Genomic DNA, 11912 nt, shown 5'->3' with positions numbered 1-11912 from the left:
GGAGAGTGAGAGGCAGGGAGGTAGAGGGAGGGAGGGAGGGAAGGAGACAGAGAGGGAGACAGGGAGAAGGGCTGATGGGGGCTCCCTCCCCCTCCCATCCTCTGCCCACTGCTTTCTCTTTTTTCTGCTTCAACAAACACCAGGCGCCTTTTAGATCAGCCCTGAAGTCAACGTTGATGCTTGGGACGGCCTGACCTCCCCACTGCCTTCCAGCCCGGGACCACAGCTGGGATATGAAGTCTGCGGGGCCCTGGGGGGGGGGGCGGCGGCGGCGGCGGCGGCGGAGGCAGGCACCTCCTCTGACGCCCAATCTCTCCTCGTTTACGAGGCAGCCGCCAGCTCCCCTCCCTGACTCCCCAAGATTCCCATATTCCTTTTAAATATGTGTCGATAATGCCATGAGCTACTATTTAACTTTTCCACGAGGACCCACCTCCCGAAATGCAGTGGTTTTCAGCCTTGGCTGCACTAGAGAACCCCCAGGGAAGGGAGAGACGTCTGTACCTCCCTCTCTCTCCCTCTCCCTCCGTATCTCCTTCTGGCTCTCTCCCTCTCCTTCTGGGGTGATGCCCGATGAGCTCAGATTCGCAGATGTTCCCCCCATCCCCTCTCTGTGCCTTGCGTGGGGCCTGGGCCTTCTCACTGTGGCCCGGGAACAGCCTTGACATTCAGACATCGGTTCCTGCAAGGACACTTGTGTTTGGTCCATACCGCATGTGGCTGCAGTCTGTGCTTCTCTCGTTTAGCATCTTCAGTAGATGGGGGCTGTGCATGAGCCCTTCATCTTCCCCGCAGACACCACTGGTGCTTGCTCGGCCTCGCGGGTGATGTCCACGGGGGACAGACCTGTGTCCCCACCTTCTTGGGCTGCAGACAGGCCACGTTGGTCCTGTGGTGACTGGGGGCTCCCCGGAAAACCCCACCGCAGACCCGGAGAGGTGGCCCCAGAGAAGGTGGCGTACGCCTGGGGCCGGGCCTCACCAGCCAACCACGGGCCACCTGCAGCAACAGGTCTCTCGCCGTCCAGGGGCTGGGTGTTCGGGCGCCGTGGGGATGAGCTGCTGTCTGCACGGCAGCCAAATTTGTATTGTTGAGCCCGGGGAGGCCCCTGGGTGGCTCCTGGAGAGCCTGGTCACATTTCTTCCTGCCCTTGGCCTTAGAGCTCGTCATGGTTCACGCCGTTTCTGGTTCCAAAAGGACCTGTGTTCATAAAGACCACATGTTAGGACAGCACCAAAGTGTCTAGAAATCCAGGCCAGGAGGAGGAGGGGGGGGATTGGCTGTGCCCGCCAGTGGCCTGAGAGCCCTGCCCACCCACAGAGACCTGGCCTGGGGCCTGTGGGGAGGGCGTGGCCCACGGTCCCCAGCGCTGGCTGTCTCTGGGTTCCAGGAGAACTGCGCGATCCTCGGGGAGCTGGTAAGGCTGCAGGCTCATAAGTCCCGCCTGCTGGGATTCAGCACGCGTGCCGACTCCGTGCTGGAGATGAACATGGCCAAGACCAGCCAGGTGGTGGCCACTTTCCTAGGTAACCCCGCCTCCCCGAGTCCCAGTGGGGACGGGGATCAGGTGGACCTTGACTGGACGTGGTGCTGCCTGAGACCCCACTGTGTCAGCCCTTGGGGGTCGCCTTCCCCAACCCTTCATTCTGCCTCGAGGGGCGTGGGGTGGGGGGCGGCTGGGGGGCTGCCACAGGGACATAGCCGAGCCTCTCCCCTCCGCCCGCAGATGAGCTGGCCCAGAAGCTGAAGCCCCTCGGGGAGCAGGAGCGGCCGTGATCCTGGAGCTAAAGAAGGCTGAGTGCCAGAGGCGGGGCCTGCACTTTGACGGGCCCATCAACGTCTAGGACCTGCGCTACTACATGAACCAGGGGGAGGAGACGCGCTACCACGTGGGCCAGTACCTGCTCAATGAGTCCTTCCCCATGCAGGTGGTCACGCGTGGGCGGCTGGGCATCTCCCAGGAGCTGCTGGGACTGACCTTCGACCTGGAGGAAGGCGCCAACATGTGTCACGAAGATGAAGATGTGAGGCTCTACAGGGTCCGGGACGTGGCCTCGGGCAAGGTCATCCATCAGCAAGTTCTACCTGGACCTCTACCCTCGGTGCATGCGTGGGGGAACCTGTCGGCCGTGGGCCGGGGCTCCTCTGTGGTAGCGGGGCCTCACCCGCGTCCCTCCCCAGGGAAGGGAAGTCCGGGCACATGGCCTGCTTTGGCCTGCAGCCGGGCTGCCTGCAGCAGGACGGGAGGCGCCAGATTGCCATTGCGGCCATGGTGGCCAACTTCACCAAGCCTACGCCCAACCCGCCCTCCCTGTTGCAGTATGATGAGCTGGAGACCTACTTCCATGAGTTCTGGCAAGCGATGCACCAGCTCCGCTCCCAGGAGGGTGCGGGCAAGGGGCTGAAGGCAGGGGGCGGGGAGGGCCCGGGCTCTCCCGTGGTCCTCAGGCAGGCCCTCGCCACGGGATTCCTCCGCTGATGTCACCCCGCACGAGGCGACGCCCTCGGTGTCAGTTTCCATCATCAAACCCCACGCACTGGGCGCGTAAACAACGGAAGTGGATGTCCTCGAGACTCTGGAGGCTGGAAGTCCCAGATCAAGGAGTCAGGACTGGTTCCCTCCATGTTAAATACATGTATTCAAGAGTTGCCTTTAAAAAAGACAAAATAGAAGAAAGGAACGTTGCATGCAAGGCTGGTGACAGGCGGTGATGAGAACCAGAGGGTAGGCTCTGAGGCTGGGAGCGCCACGCCCTGTGAGGCCCTGGGGCTGCTGCCAGTCTCGGTGGAGGCTCAGCAAGTCCCAGTGACTTCCCAATGGGGGGGGGTCCCCAGCTGAGCGTCTGGGCCCAGGACCCAGTGCTAGTTCAGTCTTCCTGCGGTCAGCCATTCGTCCTGAGAGCGATGCTCTCACAGACTGCAACCGGAGCGCGTGGGGACACTTTACTGAGCTGTGCAGCCGTCACTACTGCCCTGTTCTGGAACATTTCCCTCACCCCAAAAAGGTCCCTCACGCCCTTAGTTATCATTCCCTCCCCTCCCCTGCCCCTGACAACCAGGAACCCACTCTGACTCTGTGGATCTACCTGTTCTGGACGTTTCCCCTCAGTGGGGTCACACCCTGTGTGTCCTTCTGTGTCTGACTTCTCTCGCTGAGCATCGTGTTCTCACGGTGCATCCACGTGGCAGCAAGTGGCAGGGCTTCACACCTTTGCATGGTCGAGGGCCGGAAAAAAGACAAATGAAAAGAAAGGCACGTTGCCTGCGGCTCTGGTAACAGCCGGTGATGAGAACCAGAGGGTAGGCTCTGGGGCCGGGAACGCCGCGCCCTGTGAAGCCCTGGCGCTGCTGCCAGTCTCGGCGGGGCACGGGCAGCGCCGTCCCCCAGGAGCTGCTGGACAAGCTCATCAAGTCCCGGCTGGCCAACCCCCGTGCGGCTGGGCCGAGGGAAAGGAAAGGGGCTCCCGGACCGCCCGGCTGGAAAGCGCGGCCTGGACACAGTGCCAGCACCCCCGTCTCCTTCCTCCCGCCCTCCAGGCCTCTTCAACCTGCGCCAGATCGTCCTGGCCAAGGTGGACCAGGCCCTGCACACGCAGACGCCCTCGGACCCGGCCTAGGACAATGCCCGCCTCTGCCAGGAGATCCTCGGGGTCCCAGCCACGCCAGGTAGCCAAGCGCACACCGGGCCCACCTTAGCGGTCGGTTGGCGGCTACTGCCCAGGTCAAGAGGATCCTCTGGTGGTGTGTGAAGGGGGACCGACTGACGGGCTCTGGTTGAGGCCCGCTGACCTCTGGCCTCTTCCTGCCTGGGTTCCTGGGCTGGTCCCTCCAGCTGTGGCCCGCGGAGTCCGAGGGTGGGCTGGGCGTATCTGCACGTGCTTTCTCGAGAGCCTGGAAGAGGCAGGAGAGGGCTTCATACCCCGGACGGAACGCGTCGACGAGGTTTGCCCGTGCGTGTCGGTGCGGAGACGCAGTTCACTCCCTCGTGAGCGCTTTAACCCGCGCTCTCCCCGTGCTGGAGGGCGAGCCCTGACTCATCCCTTGGAGCCTCGGGCAGCTGTCCTTGTAAGAGGCTTAGGGGTGAACCCTCATGAGCTTCAGCAGAAAGTCGGCAAAGATTGATTTGTGTCCCTCCACTGAGTTGCCCGCAAGGTCCCCGTTTTCTAGAAGTGTTGGGCCAATACTCCCTCTAGTGGCAGGGGACTCAGACAGGGCTGCTTTGAGGCCCCAAGCTCTGGGCTCTGGGGAAGGGGCACAGAGCGGCCAGGGGGCCGGGCAGGAGCCTCTCCGCGTGTGTCCCAGGGACCCACCTGCCTGCGACCTTCGGCCACCTGGCAGGAAGCTACGACGCCCAGTCCTATGGCTACCTGTGCAGCGAGGTGTACTCCGCGGACACGGTCCACACACTCGTTTCAAGCAGGAGGGCGTCCTGAGTGGCAAGGTGAGAGGCCAGCCTGCCGTGCAGACCAACACGGAGGTCCTTGGCCTGGGCCTAGATGCTTGTGCCGCCCGCCTGGGCCTGCCAGGCTCTGAGGGCCCTGCCCAGAACCCCCTGCTCCCCTGCCCTTTGTTGAGTCACAGCAGAGGTGGCCACACCCACGCCCTCCGTGAAGGGGGTGCTCCACCCTCCTGCAGCCCCGCCCCCTCTCCTCAGGTTGCCATGGACTACAGAAGCTGCATTCTGAGGCCAGGGGGCTCCGAGGATGCCAAGGGCATGGTGAAGCTCTTCCTGGGTTGTGACCCCACGCAGGACGCCTTCCTCCTGAGCAAAGGGCTGCAGGTTGAGGGTTGCAAGCCGCCGGCCTGCTGACGGCACGGGGTTTTGCCCCCCGAGGCGGGCCGGGTGCCTTAGCGCCCCGTCGGGGCAGGGGAGGGGCCGCGTGTCCTCCCAGCCCCCGAGTCCCCGGTGGCCGGCCTAGGCCAAAAGTCTCCATCTGGAAGTGTCTGGAAAGCCTGGCATCAAGGCTCCCCCTTGTTGCACTAATGCAATCCCTTCCTGGGGAGCTTTCCTGGTAACAAAACGGTTCTTTGAAAACGCAGCCATTAATAAAAAAGACTCTACTCCTGGTCTCTGCCTGCCGTCCCTTCCACCACAGGAGTGGCATGGGGGCCGTCACACTGGGGGGAGTTCTGACCTTGGTCGGGGATCAGCCCTGGGGCCGTGGTGACGCGTCTGGGTCACTGGGAGACGGCTGAGCTGTGGGGTGAGTTCAGACGGGGATGGTGCCCCGCACCCCGACCGGGCAGGCTCTCCAGTGAGGGGGTGTCAGTTTCCTGCCAGCCTCTCGCCCGTCACTGTTTGGCATCTCGGGGGCTGTGACTGGCTGGAGCTGGTTCTGGCGGTGGGCACAGCTGCGGGAAGCCCGGCTGTGGCTGTCCCTGTCCCCGTGTCCTGTCCTCCTGCTCACGGCCGGCCGGCTGGCTCCCTCTGGTCATCGGCAGCTGCTGAAGTCTGGACCACAGCAAGGGGCCACCTTCCTGGGTCCTAGCGATTCTTCCCAAAGGCCTTAGGGATGTGTTTTGGTGGCAGTAGGAATTCAGAGAGGGTGCTGCACTACTGGAGCGGTAGGGTGGCTCTGGACCGTCCCGTGTGTCCTTCCCTGGCCTTTGAGCTCCTCGGGAGCCCTGCCTCCGGCCCTTCGCCCCCACAAAGGACGCCAGGCAGCGGAGCGCTCTGTCCTCCCCTCAGCCTGCCCGCTCGTTCTGTTGTTATTTTACCGAAGAGGACACAGACATTCAGAGAGGCTAGGGTCCATGCCTGAGGTCTCACATCCAGTAAGTGTCAGAGCCGGGGTTTGAACCTAGACAGCCTGTCCCGGAGACCGCGCCCTTACCTCTACACAAACCACCTCCTGGTTCCCTTTATTAGCACAAGACTCATTTCCCTGACAAGCCCAGGCCCCATAAAGGCAACCCTGCCTCCCCCACGTGACCAGCCCTTGCCAACTACTCACCCCAGTGGCAGAGGGACGAGCCACACAGGGGACCCGCCCGTCTTGGCCATGGGGACACAGACACCCACTCACACCCAGAAGGACCTCCTCTTTACCTTAGGCCACACGCCCATGCCGAAGGAGCTGCTGTCTGCCAACTGGTGCAGGTACAGTTCTGTCCTGGAAACAGAGAAGGGACCAGAAGTAAGGGAGGACCCACCCACACCAGTGGCCTGGCAGGGCAGGTGGGCATCATGGCACGGGGCTCCACAGAGTGCCCCAGGTGGCCCCGGGGTCTGCCTCAGGCCCTGGCCCTGCCTCCCGAATATTCCTCACTTGCTGCCCTCAATGGGCCCTTCTTAAGTGAAGGCCTTCCAGAAGCTTCCTTACTCCTCAGTTACCCTGCTCTGAAAACTGGGAGTTTCCTCTCTAATCTGCCCTCTCTCCAAAGGGTAAGGTGCCCCTCTGGCCTTAGCCAGGAGGCTCAGGACAGGTTGGGCCTGCCCTTCAGATGGGGGTGGAAGGCAGGAGACAAATGATGGGGGACGCAGAGGCAAATTGAAAATTATCACCCCTCGCCTGGGGTGAGCACTCCCTGGAGCTTCACTAGATAGAACCTTACTCATTCGTTCAACAGATGAGGAAACCAAGGCTCAGAGACAGGGAGCCACATGTCCAAGAATTCCCAGGAGTCAGCGAGGGGCAGAGATGACTCCCTGGGCCACCTCCCCCAGAAGGCCCTCCCAGATGAGTCTTGTGGCTTCTCTGCTGTTCCACCTGGTGCCTCCTCGCCCTGAGCTACCCTCAGGTGCACCCAAGGCTCTCACAGAGTTTAGGAGCTTCTGGAAGATTTGGGGTCTGCTGTTCCTTTCCCACCTCCCACGCTGCTGTCAGAACCTGTACCAAAATGTCACCGTCACAGCAGACATCCACCACCACCCCCCAGCGTGTATAAAGAGCCATATGTGACTTATCTCACTTAATCCTGTAAGGTCAGCAGTCAAGGTACTATTTCCACTTTACAGAGGAAGAAACGGAGGTTCAGAGCAGGTGACACCTGGCCAGGTTCACCCAGCCCAGGAGCAGTACCAGGCAGCAAGAATCAGAGGCCAGATTCCTAACCACTGGGCTCCACTGACTCTCAGCTCTGGGCAGAGGCAGGGCTGGGGCCCTGGAGAGCGGAGGCCCTTTGTCTCACTGCCCTCGGCCGTCCCTGCTCAGCCCAGTCACTCACCTGAGAGCCAGGTCCAATCCGGATAGCATCTGGGAGAAAACCTCGAAATTGCCTTCCCCTTCCAGCTGCCGGGCCACGTGGCTCTTCTCCAACAGCATCGTCTGCCAGGGGAGAGGACAGGCGCCGGTCAGCACGAGGCCCCGCTAGGCTGCCCGCACACCCCCACCAACCCCCAGGCCCACTCTTCGAGGCAGCACCTCAGGCCCCAACTTGGCTGGACGCCTCCAAATCAAAACGTGCCAGGCCTTTGTCTCACTGATTCAGAGTCCACGCAGGCAATCAACGAATGCAACGGGCTCATTCCGATGAAGGAATCCAAGGGTACTAACAATTAACCCAGAGCCGCCCTCCAACACACTCTTATGCAACCGAAGCCCTTAATAACTTGACCCACATGGTGATGCACGGTAGACTTTCAGGGCCGGGACAGAAAGGGATTTATCGTGCACCAGCGAGTCTGGGTATTCTCCTAGCTCCACATACAAACAACCCTTCTAATAACCTAATCCTGTTTTCTGTTCAAACAGAATGTTTGCGGGGGCGGGGGGGGGGGGAAGGGGAGGAGCCAGGTGATTTCAGAGAGAGGAACAAACAGGCCATGTGCCTGTCACACACGGGCTGCCGCAGAAGGCCAGCGAGCGCCTGTTTAATTTCAGCTTACGCTTTTAAGACCCAGCTAATGAGCGGCTGAATTATGTATCTACTCATGAATATTTCATCCCTGTGATACTCCGAGGCACAGACGAGCCGGCCTGCTCCGGGAGGAGATGTCTGGGCACTGAGTGAGGTGGGGAGGAGCTGGCCTTGGCCTGGGGAGCGATGACCATTTAGACACATTCCAGGGTCCCAGCTGGAGGCGTGGGCCCTGCTGAGTGGGGCTGAGGCTACTGCAGCCCCAAAGAGCCCCCTCTCCCTCCCACCCAGAGGCCTCACCTGGAGCTGGGTGGCCGTGACTCGGCCTGTGGCGTTCAAGTCCAGTGACATCACCATGGAGCACTGGGTGGCACGGCGGCTGTGGCCGGTGAACACGGAGCCAAAGGCCCGGAGGACAGTGAAGGTGGCTCGAATCTTCTCCACTGGTGGGGCACAGACAGGGCATCACCCGTGGCCCGGGTGCTGCCACCCCCACCTCTCACAGGACCCCATTCTGGCCCCAGGCCCCAGCAGGGGCCCCTCCACTCCCCCAACTCAGCTCTAAGCCACACCTCTTCCGTTGCTGGGCTGGCCCTGTGCTGCAAGCAGGGGCGTGGGGTGAGCAAGAGTGAGCCCAGAAGGGGACATACACACACCTAGGATTGGTACGATCTGAGTGACAAGGGCTGCCCTATGGCCTCCTGGGCCTGGTGGAGTCTAGGAGGAGGGCAGAGCATTAACATTCTTGGACCTGCTCTCGGGGAACGCCCATCACAGCCAGCTCAAAAAGCCCAGCAGTCCCAAGCTTTTTAACATAACTATTTAACAAGCACCCACTATGTGCTAGGCACCTGGATACAGCCTAGCCTGACTCCCACTCCCCCAACACACACTTTCAGCAGAACTACATTCTGGGAGGGCCTCTCCTTGCTGTATCCCCAGCTCCTCCTAACAGGGCTCTAACCTGGGCCAGGTGCAGAACAGGTGATCAATAAAGCATTGGAATAACCCCAGTGGAGAAGCAGGATAGTACAATGGTTAAACAAGCTTGAATATGGCCTCTCCCCGTTGTTAGTCACCTGATTTGGAGCGAATAAATTAACCTCCCTGTGCCTCAGATACCCCATCTATAAGATGGGGGTAATAATAGTACTTACTTACCTCATGTGGTTGCCACAAAGACTAAAAGATTTAATAATGTAAAGTGCTCAGAACATGCTCCAAATGTGGTGGTGTTAGTATTGTTTGTTATTATTAGAAAAGCAATACTGCCTGGGCCATATATTCTCAGCAGGGGGAATACTGCCCCCAAGAGGGCAGAAACTGATTCTTGAGGATGGGGGCAGTTTTCCTTTCTTATGTATAGAATAGAGCACAGATACACACACACACACACACACACACACACACGTCTGTGTGTGTCTGTATATATATACACACATACACACACACTGCATAAGCAAATATATGGTGAATCTATGGCATTAACTTTTCATGGTGGGAGACGATTAGGAGAAAGAACAACTAAAAAGGCTCCTCAGAGGGGCAACAATACATTGAGAACACTGGCCCAGGGGTAACAGCTCTGGAGCCAAACTGTCTGTGTTTGAATCTCGGTGCTAGGATGTATGAGCTGTGTGGCCTTGGGCAAGCTGGTTAACCTCCCTGCGTTTTAATGGCCTCATCTATAAAATTCAAATAATAATAACGTCTACCTTATAGGGATGTTTTAAATAATAAATAAGTTAACCTGCTTGGAATAGAGCCTGGCGCGTAAGTCCTCAGCAAGCATTTACCACGATCACCATCAATATTGTAATTATTATCACCAACTGACACTATTTTTTATTGAAGTATAGTTGATTTACAATGTTGAAACTCTTTCTTTAATGCCCAGCTCAAACATCATTTCCTCAAGGAAGCCCCCCGGCCCCTTCTCTGTGCTCCCTCCGCCTCTCCCCTCCCCAGCTCGGCCAGCAAGCGGTGCAGAGCATCGGAGTCTGGCACAGATGTGCAGCTGAGTCTCCCTTCCGGCTGTCAGTGCCTCCTTGTCTCTGTTTTTACTTATCGGGTCCTCTGCACAGTCCAGTGGGCTGTGCGCTGCACAAGGACACCACACCTAAGGGCACAGCATTTATATCAGATAGCCATAGGCCTGTATACTTATTAGGATGATGGCCCAGAACGTGGTGGTCAAGTGTTTGGTTCTAACAATGTCAATGCGTGACGACTGTTCCACATGTGGCAGTGAGTGTCTTAGGCAAGGAGTACCTGTTTCTAATTCACACAAAAGTACCCAACAGACTAGGGGTGGCCCTGCCCAGAAGCCAGCACAGGGTCTGCACACAGGTGCTCAGTGAACGCTAGCTGAGCAGATATAAGAAAGAGCCGCCCAGCACCCCCTCTGACTCTCCCTTCCCTTCCCCCATGCCACCGCCCCCACCACGTCCCAGCTGCACGTCACCTGGAGACCACTGTACCCGAGACCCTGCCATCCACACTGCCTGCCATCCCCACCAGGTGCTCCAGGACCTGCTCGCAGCAGGTGGTCTTGCCAGCACCGCTCTGGCCCAGGGCCACGATGCTCTGGTCCCTCTGCTGGCTCAGCAGAGCCCAGTACACCCGCTGGGCCAGGGAGCCAACGTGGGTGGGTAGGCCATCCCGGCAGCTCCTGGGCACCTGCAGGAAGAGCACCGGCATCAGCCTTCCCACCCAGCCGGGGCCCAGGGAGCACTCCACAATGCTCCAACCCGGCCTCAAGCCCAGATCCACGTCCATGCCTCCCATCCTACTCCAGCCTTGTCAGAGACGTCGTGCATTTTTCTGGGGAGAACCCAGCCTGGAGATCTAGTCCTGCCACTGGCTCGCTGTGAGTCCTTGGGCAGCCTTGGACCCTGCTCTGAGCCTGGCCTCTTCTTCAGCCAATGAGAGGCTTGAACTAAAGCGGCATTAGCTCATGGGGCTCATCTCACTTGCTACACAAAGGACTGGATCGTACCTGTCTGAAATGAAGCAGGTGGATAAAATGGCTCAATTGATGAGTGACGTCTGCCATGGAAACAGAATGGGGCATGGGGGAATTGGCGGTACGTGTGCTATGTATTTGCTATAACAGATTTAGATACCGGAAGCCCCTTTGACTTCATTCATTCATCCATCCATACATTCATTCACTCAGTAAAAAAAAAAATTCATTGAGTGTCTACTACATAGCAGGCACTAACCCAGGCACTGGGGGCACAACACTACTCAAGGCGAATAAAGGAAATCTCTGCCAACCGTGAGGAGATATCATTATACACCTATTAAGATGGCTAAAAAACCTGTTTTTAATTTTTTTTGACGCACTACCAAGTTCTGGTTAAGATGCAGAGCAAGTGGAATTCTCCCACAATGCTACACAATACAGCCACTCTGCAGAACAGCTTGGCAGCCTCTTTAACAGTGATACGTACACCCGTCATACAACTGAGCAACCCCACTCCTAGGTATTTACCCAAGAGAAATGGACATTTGTGTTCACCAAAAAACCCTCTGTCACTGGTTATATGGAGTAGGTATTCAAACTCATCAACAAACTAGAAACAACCCAAATGTCCCTCAACTAAAGAACTAAGATAACCAACCACCCTGGTTTTAGCACTGAAAGTCCCATGTCCCAGAAAAACCATTCCCTCCCACGGAAACCAGGACAACTGGTCCCCCTCCGAACAGATAAACAAAGCTGTGCAATAAAATACAATAGAATAAAAGAACTAACGGCTCACAGCTGCAACAATATGGGTGAATCTCAAATGCGCTGTGCATTGTGATAAGTGGAAGAAGCCGATTCCAAAGGTTACATGCAGTACAATTCCATTTATATGACTTTTCAGAAAAGGCACAACTAGGGAAAAGGGACAAAAGAACAGATTAGTGGCTGCCCAGGGCGGGACATGGGGGAGGGGATGACCACAAGGGTATGGAGAACTTTTGGGGGTGATGGGAACTGTCCTGTAATTGATGGCAGAGACAGTTTCACAACTATACGTGTTTGTCAAAAACTTACAGAAGTGAACACTAAAAAGGGTGACATTAACTGTATGTAAATTATACCTTAATAAACCTGACTT

At 58.0% G+C, this 11912-nt stretch overlaps 1 protein-coding gene and 1 pseudogene across 2 annotated transcripts; one reads left to right on the top strand and one right to left on the bottom strand.

Moving 5' to 3' along the window:
* Positions 1 to 758: 758 nt before the first annotated feature.
* LOC309653673 (thimet oligopeptidase-like) lies at positions 759 to 4785 on the top strand (annotated as a pseudogene). Its single transcript has 6 exons — positions 759 to 1084; positions 1255 to 1526; positions 1727 to 2102; positions 2182 to 2407; positions 3305 to 3666; positions 4280 to 4785. The product of its transcript is annotated as a thimet oligopeptidase-like (transcript).
* Positions 4786 to 5292: 507 nt separating this feature from the next.
* LOC309653672 (unconventional myosin-XVIIIb-like) lies at positions 5293 to 11239 on the bottom strand (the record flags this gene model as incomplete). Its single annotated transcript, XM_082478521.1, has 5 exons — positions 10281 to 11239; positions 8101 to 8243; positions 7168 to 7268; positions 6050 to 6113; positions 5293 to 5637 (listed from the first exon to the last, which is right to left on the bottom strand). The coding sequence occupies exons 1-5, from the start codon at positions 10585 to 10587 to the stop codon at positions 5293 to 5295; spliced, it is 960 nt and encodes a 319-aa protein (XP_082334647.1). The 5' UTR covers positions 10588 to 11239.
* Positions 11240 to 11912: the final 673 nt, after the last annotated feature.

This window comes from Balaenoptera physalus (assembly GCF_965194825.1).
Source record: "Balaenoptera physalus genome assembly, contig: HAP1_SCAFFOLD_811, whole genome shotgun sequence".
In the NCBI taxonomy this organism is placed as follows: Eukaryota; Metazoa; Chordata; class Mammalia; order Artiodactyla; family Balaenopteridae; genus Balaenoptera; species Balaenoptera physalus.
This window is presented reverse-complemented; position numbering and strand designations above follow the sequence as displayed.